Consider the following 25,876-nt stretch of genomic DNA (forward strand, 5'->3'; position numbering starts at 1 on the left):
ATATCACTTTCTTTTTTTACAGGCCCTCCACACATATAGACACACTTTATGGAGTGCAACTTTTGGTCTTCTAATTTAATTCCGAAATATGCAGTATATGCATTTTTTACAAATGATATTATACAATGCCTTTGTTTTGCCACAATATCATTACCGCAAATGTAACAGAATATATTTGGACTATATTCTGTTACATTAAAAGCAGACACTAGTTAGCACTACTGCACCAATAAACAACTGAATGTGGAGGAAACACTTTGTATATTTATACAGTTACCTGACTTGTACGTCTCAACATGTCTAAACATGCCTAAGTATGCTGAAAGGACAGAATTCATGAGATACCTGGTTCCTGAGCAAGGTGACGCTGTCACCCCCTCTCACTAGTGGACGAACCCACCGCTTAATGGGTATATAAGTAAACTGCAATTCGATATCAGTATCGATAAACACCGTGAGTTAACCGAGGGATGATAGTGGGTGCCTGAAGCATGGGTCACTCTATCGTGGAGGTGGTACAGAAATTGCAGTATTCCCGTTCAACTGTATCAAGAGTGTATTGGGAATAAGCCATTTCCGGAATAACATCTCATTGTGGACAGGACGGAGAAAGGTGGTGGATGAACGTGGCTTTTGGCATCTGTCTTGCATTGTTTCAGCCAACCGAAGAGCGACAGTGGCAGAAATCACTGCCAACTTCAACAAGGGAGGTGCCAAAAACGTCTCTCTCCACCAAGACCATCAGGTGATCATTAGCTACAATAGGTTACTGGAGCAACGACCCACTGGAGTCCCATTGCTAACACCACGACATAAGACTATGCCTCAACTGGGAGAAATAACATTGGCACTGGAACTTGGATGATTGGAGATAGGTCTCCTGGTCTGATGAGTCCCGTTTCCAGTTATTTTCAGCAGACGGGAGGGTGCATATCTGGTAGAAACTGCACGAAGCTATGCACCTGTCATGTCAACAAGGAACTGTTCAGGCAGGTGGACAGTCGGTAACAGTCTGGGGCATGCAGAGACGTACCAGAGGTCCCTGGCACACGTCGGGACCTCTGGTACGTCTAGACAGATCTCTGAATGGTCCAGGTTATGTGTCCATCTGCATCCCTTCATATTGTCACCATACACCTGCAGGACCATGAGCCTCACTACAAAAAGACTAGGACATGGTTCGGAGAGCATTCCACAGATTTTACCACCATCAAATGGCCTCCCCGTTCACCGGATATGAACTCTGTTGAGCATCTTTGGGATGCTGTGGAAAGGTCCTTTCGAGCTTTGGATCCTCCAAAGGATCCAAATGAACTAATGAACTCAATGCCTCAGTGTGTGACTGCCCTTACCTATCCAGGAGAAAGGTGGGCCCACCCATTACTAGGTAGGTATCCCATGATTTCTGTCCACTCGGTGTACTTCCATGCCTGTCAGTCACAAAAGAAGTAGTACACATATCTGAAGAAAATAATTCTATTCGTAAAAAAGCTGTACATAATAGATAGAAAAACAGTTTGAATTTTTAGAATTAGCACTAAAAGTGCTCCCAGAAACACCATTAATTTAGGAAACATCGAAATCTATGCAGACCAGTTTTATCCATACAACAGATTAGGGCATTCTACATTCATCTGGTCACAAATAAAAGGAAAATTTACGAACATGATGCTGAACACATACAACAGCATGGGTATTTCAATTTTTTTTTTTTTTTTTAATGTATAAGATACATTACGGTGAACAATTCTGCACATATCCATCGTAAAAACAAGAACAGTTAACTTCCATTATTGTGGAGCACAATTCTGCATGTGCCGATTATTACTGCCCACAATAATAAACAAATTAGCTAAACTTTTTTTTTCTTAAATTAAATGAATTTTTTTCCCTTTTTCCACGATTAATAGTAATGAAACGTAAATACAGTTGTCCTCATCGACTAATTACTATGATTATAACTTTTTAGGAACTTAATAATTAATTGATAAGGCGAACTTTATTTTATCTCCTTATCAATTAATTACTAAGATTATAGATTTTATAGTTTTACATATTCTAAACTTAGCCATTCAAAAGAAAATAACAATACAATATATATATCCAGTGAAAAATTTTCATTTTTAGTCATTAAAATTTGTCACTGGACGTATACTGTATTGTTATTTTCTTTTAGTCATGGAATCCAGTACCACAGGCCCTTTTTCACTTAGCCATTCAGTTTAATTACAACTGTACAATATATATTTACACTCTCCTCCCATATGCTTTTTCTTTAATCTCTTTTCTCTCTATACACAGTATATGCATCTCTTCACAAGCAACACCGCATTTAAGAGCCTTACATGGCAATAGACGAAGCGTGCCCAGTACATGCACAGTTATGTAAGACATATCTAAATACCGGCAGTTCTCGCTTTCCGAGTTCTCAGGTTATCAGTTTTTTTTTTTTTTTTTTCCGAAGTATCAACAAAATCGAAAATATGAACATTAATTGCAAAAAATGAATGTTAAACATTTCAAACCATGCATGTCGCTATACAATACAGTGTACCCAGCGTTACAATATTAATCCGTTACGATCGCATCATGAATATATCGTAATGTGAACCCAATAACACATTGTTTTTTGGTAATTCGTTCCACGACCTCGGAAGTTAAAATTTTCGCTATATAACTCTCTAAAAGGTCGTTTTTATAGTGCAAATTATATTAGTTACCAATTCAAATCATTAAAACACACTGTACTTTCACCATTATCATATCATTATAAGAATCAAATTTGAATGCCTTTGTGACATTTTTCTGAAGCACATTTCTGGAGGTCACGACCATAAAACAATAAAAACAATTTGCACTTTCCGGTTTATTTGGGCTTTTCTGTTACTGCAAGCAATTATAAACTGGTAGTAAACTCGATCTTTTTGCATTTGCAAAAATACCGATAGCTGGAATTGTGTGGTTTTTTGCGTTATTATGGTGAAACGCATTTCTCCTTTACTGAAATCTTCAATCGTATAAAAAACATAAATAAATTTTCAGAATCTTCTCTTTGTTCTTTTTTTTTTTTTTTAAGCTTCGTAAACTTGTTACTCTGTTCAAATCGTGTTAGTTGCAATTTGTGCGTTCCGTTAAAAAATGCTTATGCATCTACTGAAATTTATAAAGAAAACAGAAGATTATCTTAAAAACAAACGCCTCTTGAAGCATTTCTGAAGAAGACTCCTTTTGCAACAAACCAACGAGCGCTGAGCCAATAATGAGTGACCAACAAGTGTGCATTTAGTCGATGATGAAGAATAAACATTATTTACGATTTACAAATGTTAAAAGAATTTCTCTATTATTATAATTTGCTTGATTTTACAGGCTACGTTTTAATTTCTTTGGATAAATCAATCATTGTTTACACAAACTAATTAGTTAACTGATTTCCTTGTTGAGAACATAACCCCTATTTTTAACATTATGTCTATGGGATTTAATTCCCGCTTTACGAGCGTGCGCTAGGAACGAATTAACTCTTTACAGTCGAGAACTACCTTTACATGACTCTTACGTAACAAAGCATGCAGAGACTATCCGAAGTTAATACCACATTAAAACTATATTTAATCTATGAATTTCTTTTCACATACAAATTTTATAGAAAAAATATATAATAATTGCTAGATTTCTATTTGTCTCACTTTATGAAATTTGAAGTGTCTCAACAAATATCTCCAAAAGGCTGAAATATAAAATTTCATGAAAATCCATCCACTGGGAGTCAGCTGTTACTTGGGGAGGATGGGGAAATGAACAAATGGCCAGACATGGCGTGTGTACACCAAAAAATAGAATATTAAACCTTCATTATTACACCTGTGTCCAAGATTATCAATTTTATTTTAAATTTATTTTGCTGAGAAGACATTGCCAAGCATACAAAAAGGAAAATTATAGTATTTTAAAAAGGAATTTAATGTATAAGATGCATTAAGGAAAGCAATAGTAAAAAAATAGAATAGTAAATGCTTATTATTACATCAGCATCGAAATTAAAGGTTATCGATTTTATTTGCAGAGTTATTATCAGCTTTTATTTGTGATATGATGCAATCAAGTGTGAAAAGTAGCATGAACAAATCTGTCTCTGAAATTATCTAAATTTTTTTTAAAATTCACTTTTTATTTTTTTTTAAATACTATTTTAAAGTTTTTAAAATATATATTTCTGCCCCTAATGCCTAAAATATATTCTATACATAGAGATATACATAGAATATCTCTATATATATTTATATGCTTAAGAAAATGTCCGCTAGGTGGTGTTGTAATGCTATTTTAATTCTGTTTGATTCTAATTTTTTTAAATAATTAAATTAATTAAAAAATACATATTATTTCTTCTTACATCCATTATACTGTCAAGAAGTGGCCAATTTTAACTTATTGACTGTCTTTATCCAAACATTTCCACGGGGTCATAGAGAATTCAAATGTGGTTAATATGACTTTTAGGGAAGCAACAGCCAAAGATTTATCAAATTAAAAGTAAAACTAATATTAAAAACAGTTTAAGAATAAAGACAAAAGTGGATTCAACATATAGATAGAACAAGAGATTACAGACTAATTAAGAGTTAATCAAAAATGATAAGATAAAAGAAAAACAAAGAAAGAGATGGTATAAGAACTTTTAGAGCAAATGGTTGTGTGAAAGGGATTTTTTTTTTTGACTGATGTGTATAAGCTTGCTTTCTTGCATCATATGCCTCTACTAATGCTAAGAAAAGGCCACCTGTCCTAATAAGAAGAAGAAGAGCCAATTATTATTTATGAATAAGATAAAGATATTTTTATTAAAATGGCTTTTAAAAATAAAATGTAACCAATTTCCTAATAAATATCATAACTGAATTCCTATACTGTTGTCTTTGCAGTCACTGATGAAGTGATACAAAAATGTATCAATAAAAGTTTCAATTTACTAATATGTTCAACTATTCTCTTTGAGAAATCATGCAGATTGCCATCTACCAGGGATAGGCTCCAATTTTTTCAATTATAATTTCAATTTACCTGAAAAATAGTTATTTGTACATCATACAAAACTTAATTCTAGTAATTATACAAGCAATATAATAATAATTTAGAATGTCACAGTAAAGAATTGTTAGCAAAGCATGGCATAAAACTAGAATTGAAACAGCTAGTGAATGGCCAGTATTGTATAAAACTTAACTGAAATAGCTAGTAAAATGTTTAAACAACAAAAAAAAACTTTGAATCAATAAAGCACCACTACCATGATACAAAATGTCTTAAGAAAATAGATGAAATGATTGGAAGTAAAGAAATATTATGAACATGCAAAGAAATGCCAACTTGTGTAAGCAGTATTTAAAACCTGAGTGCACTATGCGCTACAAGGTGCTTTTGTTTGACCTTGTTTCATTTAGCACTGAAGAATGAAGTTCATTTCACAGTCTTAGATGTATCCAGAGTGGACATAAAAGAGCATAAAGGAACTAGGCCTACCTCGTGTGTGCAATTTTAAAAAATGTATCCAGTTGCCCTGTCTGTATCTCAATCTTCTAAGTTATTAGCATTAGCAAAGGAACATGATGCAAGAAAGCAAGCTTATATAGCATCAGCCAAAAAAAAAAAAAAAAAAAACTTATTTCATTCATCCACTTGCTCCAAATGTTTCTCAAGTTCTACCTTGAATCTATTTAAGCTATCAACTTCTACAACGACAGATGGAAGTTTGTTCCAGCAATCAACCACCCGCTGGCTAAAGGCAAGCTTCCGCACATCTTTTCTACAACCGTCTTTCCTCAATTTGAATTTATGCCCTCTCAAGCGATTATTCTGAGCAAGAGGAAGAATCCCATCAGCATTTGGCATGCTCAAACCATTCAAGGTTTTATACAACTCAATCAGATCACCTCACAGGTGCCTAGATTCCAGACACTAATTTGCAACACTTAAGCCTTTCTTGGTAAGTCCAATCTTTCATTGCCCTCACCAATTTGTTGCCCTTCTCTCTACTTGCTCAAGCAACTCTACATCCTTCCTAAAATGAGGCCTCCAGATCTGTATACAGTACTCAAGGTATGGTCTGACCATTGCCTTATATAAGGGGATAATCACCTCCTTATCACTGCTAGAAAAATTCCTGTATATCATTGACAAGACACCATGAGCTACTCTTGCAGACTGTCTGCACTGCTCAGAAAACTTCATATCTGCTTGCACAATTACCCCCAGGTGCTTTTTATTCTCTACCACTGTTAGTGTGGTACCACAGAGTTGATACGTTATTCTGGGATTACTGCTTCCCATATGTAGTACTTTACATTTGTCAATGTTGAACTTCATTTGCCACCTCTCAGCCCATCTGCTCAACTTTTCTAGATCCTGTTGCAGCAGTGTACTGTCATTAGTGTCATTAACAACACTGTCAACCTTTGTATCATCTGAAAACTTGGACATTAAGCCTGATATACCATCATCAATATCATTTATAAATACAGAAAACAACAATGGACCCAACACTGAACCATGAGGGACTCCACTAATAACATTAGTCCCCAGAAAGCATTACCACTCTCTGTCTTCTCCCACTCAACCATCCCTTTAACCATAGCAGCAATTTGTCTCCAATGCCACACTGCTCCAATTTGTGCAGCAGTCATCCATGTGCAACAGTATCAAAGGCTTTTCTAAGATCCAAATATATGATATCAAAGTTATTCTTTGCATCCAGTTCCTTTGTGACTACATCATAATATCCAATCAAATTAGTCAGACAAGACTTCCCCTTAACAAACCCATGCTGTGTCCAAGCTATAACTGAAGTCTTGTCTAGATGATCCTGAAATGCTTCTTTAACCAGTGCCTCCATTAATTTCCCTGGAACAGAAGTAAAACTAACAGGTCTGTAATTACCTGTCTCCCTTTGATCCTCCTTTGTGGATTGGGGTCACATTTGCACATCTCCAGTCCATGGCACCTCCCCTGAGTCCAGGAAAGCTCTCATAATTACGGCTAAGGGTTTGCTTACTTCATTTGCCGCCTCCTTTAATATAACTGGATAGATTCCGTCCACCCCAGGTGCCTTTCTTCTGTTTATCTTCAACAATTTCTCCTCCACTTTATTCTCAGTTATTACAAGATTATCTAGCTTACTGCCAGAGTTGAATACACCTCTGGCATTCCCCTCCCTAAAACTCCTCATGTGTGAATGTTGATGCAAAATATTCATTTAGTTTGTTAGCTACCGATCAAGATCATCAACAGTTGAACCATCGATATCAAGTGGACCAATCTGATTCATCCCCTTCCTTCTAGAGTTTACATAAGTAAAGAACTCTTCGCTGTTTTTCTTTGCATCCTTTGCCAAAGATTTCTCATAATCTGCCTTCGCCTGCCTAACCTTCTTTGTAACTTGGCCAGCTTATATCTACCATAGGCTTCTGTGTCACATGTTAATTTCTATGTATCCCATGCATTTTTCCTCTCTGTCACATGTCTAATTAGTTCATCTGACATCCATTTAGGCCTAAATCTTGAACAATATTTCTTTCTTTGTTGGTATGAAAAGCGTAGTAGCTTCCAAGATTAATTTTTTGAATGCCTTCCATTTTGAATTTGCTGTTAGTAACATCATCAGTTGGTTCCACCGTATAGAATTTAAATACTGTCGCAGACCACCGTAGTCACCTTTATGAAAGCAAAAACCCTTCCCTTTACCCTTGATGGTAGTTACCTCTTTGAGTAAATCCCACTTCAGCACACTGTGATCACTGCCACCTAGTGGTATTAACAGAAACTGCTTCTCATGAGCACTTTAATCACCCTTCCTTACCAAAGTGGCAGTCAAAAGGTGTCATGGCATACTTATCATGATTAATTAGTTAGAGGGTGATTAATCACCCTCTTCCTTATTCATCAACTTATACAGATAGATTTCAATTCTTTATGCATGTAACATTTCACCGAGTAAGAACTGATTTTTCTTTGAATTCACACTATTTAATTTTGCACTTGATTAAATTAAAAGTAAAAGTAAATAATTAAAGTGAAATTAAAAGTAATCAATTCCTGAGAAGTCTGCCGAATGTATTTATGCACAGTTGGTTCCTTGTTCAAAATCAGAATGTTAAAACCTATTCACATAAATTCCAGTAATATTTAAGTACACAGACTCTTAGGATATAAACATGTTCACTCTCTCTCTCTCTCTCTCTCTCTCTCACACACACACACACACACACACACACACACTGTATTAAATATTAAAATTATTAAAAACAGAATGGATGTCTCCTCTACTTCTTTTCCTTCCAATTCTGGCAATAAAGCAAAATAACCATAGTACTGGGTGACTAAACTTTAGTTACCAGTTCAATAGTTATTGATTTAGCAACCAATGATAGGTTAATAGTTTTGATTCTTATTTAAATTTATCATGCTGCCGCTGTTGAAATGTTTAGAATTCAGTGTGGAACTGAAGTTCTGCACAATACATGTAATAAACTTCTTGCTAATGTTGCACTAGTTTAAATGAGTAGTTATGAGACCACATGCTCAGGAAAAGGATATAACATGTAAAAGGTATGTTCATAAGTATGATACTATATTAAGTGTCTCAACGGTTAAAATGTAAAAAACAGAAAGCTGGCACATGTGTGCCATATTACACTTTAAAAATTAATTATTTTTAAGTGAAACATTACAACATGCAAATCAGAAAATAAATATACTTATTTCGCATGTAACAAGTGACAATCTGTTCTTAAAACTCACCAACTTCTAACTGCCAAAGATCTCCAAGCCGACAACCACTCATACCACCATAGATGATTAACCTAGACCTTTTACTATTTTTCCCATGGTAAGCCACAGCTGTGTGTGACTCTCTAGGAGGTGGAGGCTGCCCACAATATAATGGGATGTCCCATGTCATAACATTGGAATACTGGCGGAGTTCCAGTGTATAAAGATCATTCAAGTACCTGCGGAATGATAAGTCTTGGGTGATTGCTCTGTGAAAGACATTAAGTGAAAAAATCTGTAAGAACCAATAAGATATTCTCAAACCAAGAACCACAGCCTACGAGTTAAGCATGAAAGAGTCCTTATTAGATAAAATTCTGAACACTGCAGCACTACATATGGCAGTTAAACTTATCAAATTTATATACAACACTGAAGCCCTTTTAATATACCTTGGAAAAATATTCAAACAGCCATAAAATTTTAAAATATTTACCTATATATATATATATATATATATATATATAATTATTCTGGTTTCAGTTACTGGCTCTTTACTATACTCTTCTATAAACTGCTTGATTGTAATCCTTTTCAAGGTGGCAACTCCAAATAATTCAGCACACTTAAAGATTTTAAATTAAGTAATGCATACAAAAACTTAAATTTTTCATCCTTATTGTGCCTTATAATAAAAAAGAATTTCTATAAAAAATACATCACAAATATTTTTATATATAGTAATATAATAACAAAGAGAAAAACATATTAAAAGAATAAGATAAAAAACTTTCTGAATCTCTATCAATTAAAGTTTTTTAAATTCAGAATACCAAATTCCACTCCCCAATGAAAAAGTAAATGAATCTCAGTAACTCCTACTGAGACAATGAGTTTTGTTAATCTGGGTAAGAAATAGGACTGTTAGTAGTAACCTTTTATTATTTTATAAATGCCTTATTCCCTTATATTGATGGGAATAGCATTTAAAAGAGCAATGGATTTATCAACCCATTTCAATTATGACAAGAAAGTGCCATATTACAGATTTTGCACTCATCTACCTCCATTACAACATAACAGACTTAAATTTTAAGTATAGGATAAACAATGTGTACTGCCAAAATACAATCAATTCAATGAATATAGGCATTAACAAATGAGGTAAGTAATATGCACACTGTGGTGCATTTCAAGTGTTAACATTGCATTCAATAAGAGTTTACCACAACTTACATGATGTGACAAATGGCCATGAGGTGGGATTTGGTGTGTGTGTGTGTGTGTGTGTGTGTGTGTGTGTGTGTGTGTGTGTGTGTGTGTGTGTGTGTGTGTGTGTGTTTTGGAGGATGGGGTAAGGGGATGGGATTACATATCAACATGTGATACATTGGTCCCATAAATTTGGAAATTCTTAAAAGGATCAGAGATGTTATTTCAAATTTAGAGCAAAATCAAAACTAGACCTATAACTTCCCTAAGGACCAATGAAATGCACATGAAAATTTGATGTTCAATCTTCTGACTTTTTCTTGAGCAATACAGTGTGAAATTACAACCAGGCTTAAAATCTTCCCAAGGAACAATACATGCATTGAAAATTTAATACTGATCTAACTTGTCTTCTCAAGTTATGACATCTGAAAATAAATATGGATTTCTGTGAGGGGTTTATGAAATCAGAATTGATCCTAAATCCTTCCCAGCGCCAACAAAACCTACACTAAAAAAAACTTGTGTAGATGGGATTTTTTCTTATTGACAAACATCCAAAATATATGTCCATTTATATACAGGGTAAATAACAATAAGTATACAAGTACTTATTACTAAGCATGTCTGCTTATTCTTGATTAATTAATTTATTTATTTAAATTAATAAACATTTTACCAGGCATGTGTTTACTTATTCTCTCTTTTTTTTTTTTTTTTTATTATTATTTGGTTCCATTCAAAACTCCCTAGCCATTTCTAAAACTCAAACAGCCATAGTCTGTAATTATTCAGAATCAGACCCAAGATTATATGAACTGTTTTGCTTAAAATCACTCAAGAAATCAATGTCCCAAGTCATGCACATTCCCCATAACTCACCCATATAGAGATAAATCAAAAGTTTATTAAGGGGGGGGGGGGGGGGAGAGAGAGAGAGAAAAGAATTTTGCAAATTTATAATGGTTTGATTTTAATGTAATTTGGGACATCAAATCTTTCTTTAAGAACCAAATATAAAATTTAATGAAACCATATTTTGTAAGTCTAGTTGTTATAGGCAGATATAAGGACAGCCAGAATGACATGAAGGAAATTGGCACTTTATGAATTTGTAAACAAATCTAAAAAGGATGAGGAAAGCAACATCTCAATGGTTTTCCTAAAAAAAATCAAATTAAGATTATCAGTTTGTCTTTGATGTTTACATGCAAATGCCTCACAAGGTTTGTGTAATATGCCTCTATGTCTGACCTCTCTGAAGGCAATCCACCAGCAAATGCTCCATCAGCATCCCATAAAACTGATATCATCACATATCATCAGAAAGAATTGACTTGGCTTTCTTTGGAGGGGGAGAAGAGCTGTGTTTTCACTGTTTGGACTGCACTCCTTTGTCTCAGACTGAAACTGATGGACTGTCTCATCCATGGTCACAAACCTTGGAAAGAAATTTGTATCTGTTTGAAAACAATGCAAATGTTCACTTGACTTGACAACTCTTGTGCATTTTTGATCTACTGTCAACAACTCCGGGACCCATCATGCTGAAACCTTTTTCATAGCCAGAACCTCTGTTATTATATGGTCACCCAATCAGATGAGGTGCCCAAGGCAATGACATATTGATCACTCATCAAAGGATCATGCACATCATCAACAACTTCTGGAGTAATGAACGGTTCAGGTTTTTCACAGCATGGGACGTCTCCCAGGTTTTCCCTCCCTCATTTAAATTCTGCTGCCCATGGAATAGGAAGGGACATTCTCAGCCAATGTTGTAACCATATCCTCAAGAATTGCTTTTTGGCATTTCACAAATACTGGATGATTGCACAGTGACTGAGTTTGTCCATCTTTCCTCATTCAAACCACAACTTTGTTCAGATGTATTTAAAAAAATACATTACTGAAACTGCATGAAACATGGTGGGTTAGTATTTGAAGTGTTATACATTAAGTACAGAAATTTTTAACATTGTACCACTACCCTTTCATATGCAGCCACAAACTTTGCAACCCCCCCATAGAATGTTTAATAATTTAATTGTGGCTTATGGGTATTGCTCACTAAAGGTGAGGACCAAGGATAAGGAAAGGAGAGGAGATATATCTGGTCGTCAAAGACCTGTTATGTAGCAGGAAAAAAAGTGACGATAATAATTTATTTGAATATAAAGCACACATTTCATATTTTCAAGCATGTCATGGACAAAGTGTATCTCACTGCTGTCCCAGCAATAATCAATTGTATGCTATTCCAAAATCACAGGAAACTTTGCAATTGTTACTCAATGCAACATGTCTCATTAAAACCAGTTCCAATTGAATTTACACTGTGATGCAACCACTATATTTTATATAAGTACTGTACTTATATAAAATATAGTGGAAAGGGATGACAAAAATATATTTTATCATAATCGTAAAATAATGGTGATCCTCTCATTATAGCATGCATGTTGCAGTCTCATTAGAGCATGTTGCCTGTTTAATAAGAGAACTTTACAGTAAATTGTCATTCTATATAAATAATGCATCATTTAGGATTAAGGGATCATTACATGAAATTATCAACTGTATTCTCCATAAATCATGTCAAATGATTTATGGAGAAAGTCACTACCAACTAAACATCTTGCCAATATCAGCTGTAGTTGCAACAAACAAAAATTTAAAAGATGTATGCAAATGTTACTTTGAAACACATCAGATAAACATGAATCTATAGCACCCATTAGTATTAGCATTAGGAAAGGAACATGATGCAAGAAAACATCATGTGCCTTTCACCCCAAATGTTTGTCTAGTTCTGCCTGGAATTTATTTAAGCTATCAACTTTCACAACAACATGGAAGTTTTCCAGCAATCTGGCTAACAACAAACTTCCGCACATCTATTCTACAACTGTCTTTCCCTAAGTTTAAATCTATCCCTCCTCAGGTTTGTAATCTGAACAAGAAGAATCCCATCAGCACTGAGCCTGCTCAATCCATTCAAGACCTTATACACCTCAATCAGATTGCCTCACAGGTGCCTAGTCTCCAGAAGCTGCAATTTGCAGAACTTAAGCCTTTCTTCATTAGAGCACCCCTTTGTTCCCTTCACCTTCTGTACTCGTTCTAGCAACTCTACATCCTTCCTAAAATGAGGCTTCCAGAATGTACACAATAATCAAAAAGTGTGGCCTGACAATTGTCTTATAAAAGGCAATTGTCAGGCCACACTTATATCTGCTCGTAAAATTCCTGTATATCATTGACAAGACCCCATGACCTACTCTGGCAGCTTGTCTGTACTGCTCAGAAAACTTCATATCTGACTTTGCACAATTACCCCCAGGTCTCTTTCATTCTCCACTACCCTGAGTGTAACACCAAATAGTTGGTACATTTCTCTGGGGTTACTGCTACTCATATGCAGTACTTTGCATTTGTCAAGGTTAAACTTCAGTTGCCATTTCTCAGCCCATCTACCCAACTTTTCCAGATCCTGTTGTAGCAGCATACTGTCATTACTGTTATTAACAACCCTGCTAACCATTGTATCATATGCAAACTTTGACCTTAAGCTTGATATAACTTCATCAATATCATTGATAAATATACAAAACAATGCCGAACCCTGAAGGACACCACTAATAACATTAGTCCACGTAAAGCAGTATCCGTTGATTACCACTCTGTCTTCTCTCACTCAACCATCCTTTTATCTATTGTAGCAACTTGTCCTTAATGCCAATTTGTATAGTAGTCTTCCATACGCAACAGAATGAAAAGCTTTCCTGAAATCGAAGTAAAGGTAGCCCTCATTTTGCACTGATCCGCAATAGCACTGGTCACTAATCACAATGCCATTTTTATTTTTGCAATTTTTTTTATGAATTGAAAGTTTAAAATTGTCAGACAAAATTTGTGGGCATCGTATTGTACTATGTATCATGCACTGTTCACTTTTGAACAATTGAACTAATCAGCAATTAGCACGTCCGTATCAGAGACGAGAAAACTTCCCGCCCTCAAAGTAGCCACTCGTGGAAGTGGGAGGTAAAGCATTCAGTTGGTTGTTTACACCATGTACACGTGTTGTAAATTTATTGCTAATTGTGCTATTAATAAGTTAAATACATAATCATTAATAGTAGTGATAGCAGTGTGCAGCTTTTGCCAGTCGTGTTATTAAGTTTTTAATTTAATTAAAATAAAGAGATGCCATGTCTGGTTTAAAGCATTAAAAGATAGGCTGACACTTTTGTTTTTATACCATTCAGAAACACTAAGTTCAATGAATTCTAGTGAAAATGAAAGCATGAAAAAGGCACGTCAATCTATCACATTGGAAAATAGGATGGAGGCTATTCGGACGACGGAAGCTGGTGAAAGCAATTTCTGACACTTTGGGTCGATGATTTGAACCAAAAAAAAAAAAAAAAAAACATTCCCTTGACCCAAGCTGTAATAACTGAAAATGCTAAGTCAATTTTTAAAGACTTAAAGAAGAAAGGTCAGTGCAATGAAATATTTTTGGCTACCAAGGGATGGTTCAAGAGATTGAAAGCAAGAACCAAATGCAGAAGTGTAAAAATTACTAGCGAGGCAGCAAGTGCAGATGTTGAGGTGTCTGCCACATTCTATTCAGGCCATAGTACAGGAGGGTGATTACCCTTCAGATCTCATCTTCAAATGTTGATAAAAAAGCCCTTTATTGGAAAAAGTTGCCATCAAGAACCTTTATTACCCATGAAGAAAAGATGGCTCCTGGGTTTAAAGCATTAAAAGATAGGCTGACACTTTTGTTGGTGTACCATTCAGAAACACTATGTGTTATGAAAGGTTTAAACAAAGCCATGTTGCCTGTGTACTGAAAGTCAAACAAGAAGGCTTGGGTGACACAGGACATCTTCTTGGATTGGTACACCAACTATTTTTGCCCTACTGTTCTCAAATTCTGCAATGACAAAAATTTACCAACCAAGGCTATTCTTCTTTTGGAAAATGCCCCTGGACATCCTTCAAATCTGGGGGAAGTCAGAATGCCTCTTAAAGTAAATGTTGTCTACATGTCCCCTAATACTAATACAACATCAGTTTTGCAACCCATGGACGGGGGGGGGGGGTAATAGCTGCCTTTAAAGCTTATTACCTGCAGCAAACATTTACAGAAATGGTGAAAGCTTTGGATGTGTCCAACATTACCATCAGGGAATATTGGCGGTCATTTGATGTCTTAAAGGGCATCAATCACATTAACACAGCCTGGCAAGAAGTGACTGTCAGTTGTCTAAAATGGAGTGTGGCGTAAACTTCTCCCAGATCTCATGCATGACTTCGGAGTTCAAGCCATCAGCAGGCTGGCACAAGAGGCAGGGTTAGAAGTTACAGTTGAAGATGTCATACAGAGACTCTTTCAAATGAACACCTTGAAGAGTTAGCTGCAAAACTTAGCCAACAGCAGGAGGAAGGGACAGAAGAAGACTCTCCTCTAAAAATTATGAAGACCAGTGATCTTCAACAGATCCTTGCAAGTGTAAAGTCCCTCACTAATGAGCTTTGTGACATTGATCATGATCAATGTCACTAATGAGCTCTGTGACATTGATCATGACTGGGAGAGGAGTGCCACAGTTAAAAGGAGTGTCATATTAACCCTGAGCCCGTATTCTGAAATTCTTAAAGAAAGGAGGAAGAAATCCAGGCAATCAACACTTGATCCTTTCTTCAAAAAAAAGCAATCTTCTCAATCAGGGCCATCAACAGCAGATCCTCAACCAGGACCTTCAAGGGCCAACTAAAACTTTGGCATTACACCACTGTCAAAATGTTTTATGTATTTACGTGTATTAATTTATTTTTTATTTACATGTACTGTACGTACTTATTATATTTATGGAGGTTAAAAATAAAACACATTTTTAATTAAAAAAGTTTATTTCTTTGCTTTAAATATACCAGTATTGAAAAGGGTAGGTGAAATTTTTGGTGCCTGGAACCTAACCCTGTGATTTCCCATTGACACCAGGATATAAAGGGTTCCATTTGTGCCTGTCCCCCCAGGAACCTAACTCCGGCATAAATCGAGGGCTACCTGTATATGATATCAAAATTATTTTTTGCATCCAGTTCCTTTGTGACCACATCATTATATCCAATCAAATTGGTCAGACAAGACTACCCCTTGACAAACCCATGCTGTGTCTGAATTATTTACTGCTGTCTTGTCTAGATGATCCTGCAATGCTTCTTTAAGCAGTGCCTCCATTATTTTCCCTAGAACAGAAGTCAAACTATCAGGTCTATAATTACTTGTATCACCCTCTGATCCCCTTTGTAAACTGGAGATAGAATTGCACATCTCCAGTCCGTGTGAACTTCCCCAGAGTCCAAGGATGCTCTCATAATTATGGCTAAGGGTTTGCTTACTTTCTTTGCCACCTCCTTTAATATAACTGGATATATCCCATCTACCCCTAGTACCTTTCTTATGTTTTACTTCAACCATTTATCCTCCACTTTGCTCTCAGTTATTACAAAATCACTTAACTCCCTGTTAAAGTTTGATAAACATCTGGCCTCTCCTCCTTGAATAACTTCTCATGTGTGAATGTAGATGCAAAATACGCATTCAGTTTATCAGCTACCTGAGCAGGATCATCAATAGTCGAACCATCTATGTTAAGTGGACCAATCTTATTTATCCCCTTCCGTCTAGAGTTTATATAAGTAAAGAATTCTTTGCTGTTTTTCTTTGCATCCTTTGCCAAAGAGTTTTCATCATCTGTCTTCACTTGCCTAACATCCTTTGTGACTTGATTACAGACTAGCTTGTATCTACCACAGACTTCTGTGTCACTGGATAATTTATGTGCATCCCATGCATTTTTCTTTTCTGCCATGAGTCACATTAGTTCATCTGACATCCATTTAGGCTTAAACCTAGAGCAGTAGGTCTTAGTTGGAACAAAAAGTCTAGCAGCTCCCAAAATTACTTCCTAGAAAGCTTCCCATTTAGAATTTGCTGTTAGTAACATCATCAGTTGGTCCCACTGCACAGAACCTAAAATATTTCTGAGACCACTGTAGTTGCCTTTATGAAAGGAAAATCCCTTCCCTTTACCCCTGATGGCAGTTACATCTTTGAGGAAATCCTGTGATCACTGCCACTTAGTGGTTCCTTTATCTGTAAATTCTTAATGCATGAATAATTACTGCTGATAATCAGATCAAGAGTGTTACTCCTTGTTGCCTCTCTAACATGCTGCTGTAGAAACACGTGATAAAGTCACGTCTTGCTAGTGTGCGAAACTATGCTAAACTTGGAACTTTTGGAACCTATCCAAAAGTTCCAAGTCTATATCTGGGAAGTTAAAATCCCCCATTATAAGACACTCTGATTTACTGGCTCACTCTATTTCTCTGTATAACTGTTCATTGTACTCATCAGAGTCATTAGGCCTATAACAAACTCCAACCCTCATTTCTGCTTTCCCAGTACCTACATCACACCAAACTGACTCAACATTACACTGTCCATCTATGTCAACTTAACCAGCACTTCAAATTCATCAAATTTATTTACTATACTCCCAGCATTGGTGTACATGCAAGTATCTCTGTTCTTACTCTTAGTTACTCAAACACAGCCCATGTACTTGTTTTATGACCCGGAGCAGTTCCTGAAATCCTCAACAACTGGCTCTCCAGGCTGCTGCTTATTCCAATAGGAGCAGTACAAGAATCATTTCTACTTCTGCCTGAGGCTACTGTCAATCTATAAGTCTGCGAAAGCTAGCAGTTTTCCGTCCCACCTAACGTTGCCTCGATAGCAGCAGCAAATATTCTTGAACCCCTTCTACACTGAGAAAAATTCTACCCCATGAGCCCTGCACAATCTCTCCGGAGCCGAATTGATTGACAAGGCTCTCATCATATACTCCCTCCTATCGTGTCTGGGCAGGATTAGAGGGAGTATGTGATGAGAGTGTTGTCAATCAGTTCAGCCCTAAAGAGATTGCGCAGGGCTCATGGGTTAGAATTTTTCTCAGCATTGCTACAATGGATAAAAGGATGGATGAGTGGGAGAAGAGAGTGGTAATCAATGGGTACTGCTCTACGTGGACTAATGTTATTAGTGGTGTCCCTCGGGGTTCAGTGTTGGGCCCATTGTTGTTTTGTATATTTATCAATGATATTGATGAAGATTGATGTCCCCCAACCAACCAGCAGTTTCCTTGAACCCTTAAGGCATTCTCAATGATACTGGCAAAAACTCTTGTGCCATCTTTGTTCAAGTGTACCCAGTCTTTACAAAATAGATTCCTTCTGCCTACGAGTACAGACCACACTGATAAAAATTTCCTCTCAAAAAACCTTGCATAGTCCCTCAAAACTTGAGTTACCACAAGGCTTTCAGCATAAAGTCTATCCTAATATGCCAGAGCAGAACTGGAAACACATACAGTTATCAATTCTGAAATATCAATTCTAAACACAGTTATCAATTCTGAAATAAAATGTAAATCTAACAAGCCCAGTGATGGACTATCAGAATGCTTAGTCAGAAATAATCGTACAGAAATCTGATAAGAGTGACAAAATAGTTTTATTAGATGGAAAGACTACAAAAAGTCTTGGACTATCTGATTCAATAAATTGGATCAGATAGTCCAAGACACAGATACAGAATAGATGAGTTATTCAGTATAAAAATGATAAATAAAAAATAAAGTCAAGAGTTATTCTCAGGGATTTAGGGTAACAGTAAAAGATCAGTTTATCTATACTGTCATACCAAATCAGGTTACTCATTATAACTAATTTCAAACAAACCAGGCCCTCTGGTTTGTTTTCATTCACAGTGTCTTCTACACTCACTTCCAGAGTCTTCTCACCCCCAGTGTCTTCTACACTCACTTTCAGAGTCTTCTCACCCCCCAGTGTCTTCTACACTCACTTTCAGAGTTAACAACAAAGGATGCTTTTCAGAAACTAAACTGAATTTTTTAGATTGAGGATGCAAGCCTGTTATCACATAGTTCCTGTGCATACAAAAATACACTGATTTTACTTTAAAAAGGATGTTACAACTACTGAATTTGAATTCCACTTTAAAAACACTAATTAAGCTGACACCAGAGGACACTATCTGGCTTACCTCCTCTCTACTTATGGCCAACTATTTTATATATATATATATCTCTACAACTTTCAAGCAGGTTTTTGAACTCCCGATGGGCTTAGTCTTTAATAAATAATAGAATTACCACAGATGACATCCTAATTAAGTTTAATTCACTTCACCCCACTAAACATCCTTGATAGACACAAAAAAAGCAAAAATTTCCTAAATTTCATCATTATTAAACAAGGTGTGTTCCTTGGAATTTAAATGTACAGAAAATCTATTCATTCTGATCAATTCCTATACTATAATCCACATCATCCATTAGAAATAAAGAAATCCATTTTGCATACAAGTGCTTAATGCCTAAGCATACTGCTCAGATATAGGCTTAGGGCAAGAATTGTAATATTTAAGTTCACCCTTCAATGCTAGCAATTATACTTCCCCTTAACAAATGAAGTTATAATGTGTCATTAGTTAAACAGTTCCCCACCACATTTTTTTTTTTTTTGATTTTGATTTGGTAGTTGTTGGCGCATCGGCTTCTGTGGCCATATTGCACCTCCCAAGGTTTTTGCAGTACTTTGATCCAAGCCCGAGGCGGGAATCGAACCCGCGACCTTTGGGTTGCCGGGCAGGTACTTTACCCACTCGGCTACACCGGTCGGCTCCCCACCACATGAAAAATCCACTAAAAGATTATAGCTAGTGCCTTTGCAATGGTGCAGTTCATTCACATGTAAAATTGGGAATAATTTTAAGAACACAAACATAAAACATCTTCTCATATTCAAATATAGGTTCTAAGTTTCAAAATTCTCATGTACAAATATAGGTGGCTTAAAGCAATATAGTTTATGTTATTAGTTGCCAGCCGGTTTGTTTTGTTTGTTTGTTATTTGGATTTTAGGAGCATTAGCAACTAAGGCCATATTGCTCCGGGGATATGCGGTGGTCATTCCCTGACCTTTCCGCATCCTCCGTATTTGGTGGTGATGGGCTCGAACCCCAATCTAATCAAGAAGCATGTGCTACGCACTGCTGCTCCTTCCTTCCTACGGAGGCGCCGTTGCCAGCCAGATTATCCAGCTAAATAAATGGGAATACAGGCAGTTCTCACTTTATGAGTTCTCGAGTTAGCATTAGCATTAGCATTAGTAGAGGCATTTGATGCAAGAAAGCAAGCTTATGCAGCATCAGCCAAAAAAAAAAAAAAAAAAAGTAACATAAATAAATAAAAATAACCACTTCCACTTCACCCCTCTGTTCGTTCGAAATACCTGTCCAGCTGAGCCTTAAACTTATTTAGGCTATCAACTTCCACGACAAGGGATGGAAGTCTGTTCCACCCACCAACCACCCGCTGGCTAAAGGCAAATTTCCGCACATCTATCCTACATCTGTCTTTCCTCAATTTGAATTTATGCCCTCTCAGGTGATTTTTCTGAGCTAGAGGAAGAATCCCATCAGCATTGAGCATGCTCAAACCATTCAAGGCTTTGTACACCTCTATCAGATCATCCCGCTGGTGCCTAGTTTCCAGACACTGTAATTTGCAAAACTTAAGCCTTTCTTCGTAAGAGAACCCCTTTGTCCCATTCACCAATCTAGTTGCCCTTCTCTGTATTCGTTCCAGCAGCTCTACATCCTTCCTGAAATGAGGCCTCCAGGCCTGTATACAGTACTCTAGGTGTGGCCTGACCATTGCCTTATACAAGGGAATAATCACCTCCTTATCCCTGCTAGAAAAATTCCTATATATCATTGACAATACACCATGAGCTACTCTTGCAGCTCGTCTGCACTGCTCAGAGAACTTCATATCTGCCTGCACCACCACCCCCAGGTCCCTTTCATTCTCTACCACTGTCAGTGTAGTACCACAGAGTTGATACGTTGCTCTGGGGTTGCTGTTTCCCATATGTAGTACTTTACATTTGTCAATGTTAAACTTCATTTGCCACCTCGAAGCCCATCTGCTCAACCTTTCCAAATCCTGTTGCAGCAGCATAGTGTCAGTAGTGTCCTTGACAACCCTGCCAACCTTCGTATCGTCTGCAAACTTGGACATTAAGTGATATACCATCATCAATATCATTTATAAATACAGAAAACAATAAAGGCCCCAATACTGAACCCTGAGGGACTCCACTAATAACATTAGTCCACGATGAGCAGTGTCCATTGATTACCACTCTCTGTCTTCTCCCCCTCAACCACCCCTTTATCCATAGCAGCAACTTGCCTCCAATGCCACACTGCTCCAATTTGTGCAGCAGTCTTCCATGTGCAACAGTATCAAAAGCCTTTCTAAGATCCAAGTATATAATATCAAAGTTATTCCCTGCATCCAGTTCTTTTGTGACTGCATCATAGTATCCAATCAAATTGGTCAGGCAAGACTTCCCCTTAACAAAACCATGCTGTGTCCTAGCTATAACTGAAGTCTTGTCTAGATGATCCTGCAGTGCTTCTTTCACCAGTGCCTCCATTAATTTTCCGGGAACAGAAGTTAAACTCACAGGTCTATAATTACTTGTGTCAGCCTTTGATCCTCCTTTGTGAATTGGGATCACATTTGCACATCTCCAGTCAATGGGTACCTCCCCTGAGTCCAAGGAAGCTCTCATAATTATGGCTAAGGGTTTGCTTACCTCCTTTGCTGCCTCCTTTAATATAACTGGATAGATCCCATCCACCCCAGGTGCCTTCCTTGTGTTTATCTTCAACAATTTCTCCTCCACTTTGCTCTCAGTTATTACAAGATTCTCTAGCTTACTGCTAGAGTTGAATACACCTCTGGCATTCCCCTCGCTGAATAACTCCTCATGTGTGAATGTCGATGCAAAATATTCATTTAGTTTGTTAGCTACCCGAGCAGGGTCATCAACAGTTGACCCATCGATCTCAAGTGGACCAATCTGATTCATCCCCTTCCTTCTAGAGTTTACATAAGTAAAGAACTCTTTGCTGTTTTTCTTCGCATCCCTTGCCAAGGATCTCTCGTAATCTGCCTTCGCCTGCCTAACCTCCTTTGTAACTTGGTTACAGATCAACTTGTATCTATCATAGGCGTCCGTGTCACGTGTTAATTTGTATGTATCCCATGCATTTTTCTTCTCTGCCATATGCCTCATTAGTTCATCTGACAACCATTTAGGCCTAAACCTTGAACAATATTTCTTAGTTGGTATGTAAAGCCTAGTAGCTTCCACGATAAGTTCTTTGAATGCTTCCCATTTTGAATTTGCTGTTGGCAATATCATCAGTTGATCCCACTGTATAGAATTTAAATACTGTCTCAGTCCATTGTAGTCGCCTTTACGAAAGCAATACCCCTTCCCTTTACCCCTAATGGTAGTTACCTCTTTGAGTAACTCCCACTTCAGCACACTGTGATCACTGCCACCAAGTGGTTCATTTATCTGCAGATTCTTAATGCATGAAGAATCACTACTGATAATCAAATCAAGAGTATTACTCCCTCTAGTTGCCTCCCGAACATGCTGATGTAGAAAACAATCATCCAATAAATCCACAAAAGCCTTGCTACTGTGTGAGTGACCAGCCCCCAAATTCCAGTCAATATCTGGGAAATTAAAATCCCCCATTATAAGACTCTCTGATTTACTGGCCCACTCTATTTCTCCGAACAGTTTCTTATTATACTCATCAGAGTCATTAGGCCTATAGCACACTCCTACTCTCAATTTTGATCTCCCAATGCTTATGTCACACCAAACTGACTCGACACTGCACTGTCCAGCGATGTCGACTGGCTTCACTTCCTTGGATTTTATGTGTTTTTTAACTAATAGCATAACCCCCTCCTCCCTTCCTATCCTGTCTATCCTTTCTGTAGACACTGTACTCCCCAAATTCCAGTTCTGCATTTCTTATATCTGTGTGACACCACGTCTCTGAAATCCCCACAATATCTGCCTTTGATGTTTTGAGCAATACCTCAAATTCATCAAATTTATTTACTAAACTCCTAGCATTGGTGTACACACAAGTATACATGCACCTGTTCTTTTTCTTAGCTACCCTAACACAACCCATGTGTTTACTTGTACCCCAATGATTCCCAGCAGTCTCTGAAATATCCTGCATCTTATTTTCCAGGCTGCGGCTCATTCCAATAGAAGCAGTGCAAGAATCACTTTCACCTCTGCCAGTGGCTACTGTTAATCTATTAGTCCTTGTATCCCCCCAATCTAGCAGTTTTCCGACCCACCTAACATTGCCTCGATAGCATCAGCAAACATTCTTGCACCCTTTCTATTTAAGTGTATCCCATCCCTGTAGAAGCAGTCTCTCCTGTTAACAAGTACAGACCAGGCTGAAAAAAATTCTACCCCTTGAGCCCTGCACAATCTTTCCAGGGCCGAATTGATTGACAGGGCTCTCATCATATACTCCCTCCTATCGTGTCTGGGCAGAATTGCAGACACTTTCAATTTCAACCCTAATTCACGGCTTTTTTTCATCAGTGACCTGTACTTGTCAAGTAATTCCGCCGGTCTCCTACTCTTAATGTCATTAGTGCCAACGTGTACAACTATATCACCTTTTGTGCCCTTAAAAGATGATATCCGCTCTACAACGTCATCAACTTTTGCCCCTGGCAGACATACCCTGGTCCTATTCCACCTATCCTTTTTACAAAGCATGTTTCCCGTTTCCCTGACAATAGAGTCACCAACAACTACTAGTTCCTTTGGGACCAGCGCATTCTGCCTTGGGGGTTGCCGCTGTGTTCCGCGATGACCAAGTGCAAGCTCTGGCATTGGTGTGGGCAGCTGAGAGCTTGATGGGCCCCTCACTTGTAATCCTTCGAGGGCATCCACCCTATCCTTCAAGCTCTCATATAGGCCCATAACAACGCTGAGTTGTCGCCTTATCTCCTTACACTCCTTGCATCGCACATACACAAAGACATCCCCCATGGCAGTATCATGTCCCATACTTGACTGCTCCACAAACATCAAGCAAATAGTGCATCTTACAAGGCTGTGATTCAGAGGACAACTGCCCCCCTCAGTTCTCCCCTGGGCCACAGCATTCCCATTAGCTTGAGCCCTTTGCTTTGCTGCTCTGGTTTGAGTCATGATTTAGATTTACTTTCAATAAAATTTCAATTTCTGTACAAAATTAAATCCTAAACTTGTATCCAAACACAGTTATAACGCTATATTTATGTTTCAGTAACGAGTGTTATCTACGGAATATTTACGTTTCAGTAACGAGTGTTATCTACGAAATATTTACGTTTCAGTAACGAGTGTTATCTGCGAAATCCCTTTTTTATAACTTTCGTATCAAGTTATGTATTAATTATTTGTTTTTACTAATTATTTATGTTACGTAACCTAAGTGGTTATATGTATAATTAATTATGTTAAATAAAATTAATTATATTACGTTTGTAATCTAAGTCGTTATATGTATTTATTTAAACGTACAATTTAACTGCTAACGAAGTTCAACTAACGCTATCTAGTACGGTATATCGTATCACAAAGGCAGGAAAATTACGAACGGTTAGCGGAGTTGAAACACGTGGAAACCTTTACCGATACTTTTATGCAATTACAAGGCCGAGTAAAGAATAAATACACCAAATTAATCAGAAAATCACAAAATAATGTTATACTACTAAATTTAAATCAAAAGTTTTCAACAAAAAGAGTGAACAAAAAGAGTTCACGAGTTTTTTTCCTTTCCAAGTATCAAGTATCAACAAAATCGAAAATATGAACATTAATTGCAAAAAATGAATGTTAAACATTCATAAATACCGCATTTCAAACCACTTGCCTAGCCATACAATACAGTGTACCCAGCTTTACGATAATCCATTCCATAGACACCATCGTATCATTAAAATATCGTAATGTGAACCCAATTGAAACTTGAAACTTTATCGTTTCAAGATCTCGGAAGTTAAAATTTTTGATAAGGTCACGAGCGTGACCTAAAGTCCGTATAAAAGGTCGTGAGCATGGTTCGTAAACTGTATTAGTTACCAATTCAAATCATTAAAATGTTATCATATCTAAGAATCAATTTAAAACACCTTTGTGATATTTTTTTAAAGCACATTTCTGGAAGTCATGACCATAAAACAATAAAAACAATTTGCACTTTCCGGTTTATTGGGTTTTTCTGTTACTGCAAACAATTATAAACGGGTAGTAAACTCAATCTTCTTGCATTTGCGAAAATACCGATGGCTGGAATTGTGCATTTTTTTTACGTTATTATGGTGAAATGTCCTTTACTGAATTTCAACTGTATAAAAAACAAATAAATTTTCAGAATCTTCTCTTCATTCCTTTTATTAAGATTCGTAAACTTGTTACTCCACGTGAATCATGTTAGTTGCAATTTGTGTGTGCCGTTAAAAAAATGCTTATGCATGCAATCGGGAAATTTATAATTAAAAGAGATTATCTTGGAAACAAATGCCTCTTGAAACATTTCTGAAGAAGACAACTCCTTGTGCAACAAACCAACGAGTACCGAGCCAATAAAGAGTGATCAACGAGTGTGCATTTAGTCAATGATGACGAAGAACAAACATTCTTTAACATTTGTAAGTCGTAAATAATTTCTCTATTATTATAATTTGCTTGATTTTACAGGCTACATTTTCATTTCTTTGGATAAATCAATCGATCACTGTTTAAACAAACTAATTAGCTAACTAATTTCGTTGTTGAGAACGTAACCCTTATTTTTAGCCTTATGTCTGTGTGAAATAAATTTGCACTA

General features: G+C 36.8%; 1 protein-coding gene across 3 annotated transcripts in view; it reads right to left on the bottom strand.

Annotated features, from left to right (window-relative positions):
• Nucleotides 1–25,876, bottom strand: part of Hcf (Host cell factor) — a 722,783-nt gene that overhangs the window by 531,770 nt on the left and 165,137 nt on the right. For 2 of the 3 annotated variants that reach the window (XM_090372788.1, XM_090372786.1), the window contains exon 4: nt 8,797–9,035. In XM_090372788.1, coding sequence (XP_090228914.1) covers nt 8,797–9,035 — 239 coding nt within the window. The remainder of the gene's footprint in view (nt 1–8,796; nt 9,036–25,876) is intronic. The other variant, XM_090372787.1, reaches the window with a different exon arrangement.

Source organism: Mastigoproctus giganteus, chromosome 4 (genome assembly GCF_048544385.1).
Source record: "Mastigoproctus giganteus isolate SK-2022 chromosome 4, ASM4854438v1, whole genome shotgun sequence".
Lineage (NCBI taxonomy): Eukaryota > Metazoa > Arthropoda > Arachnida > Uropygi > Thelyphonidae > Mastigoproctus > Mastigoproctus giganteus.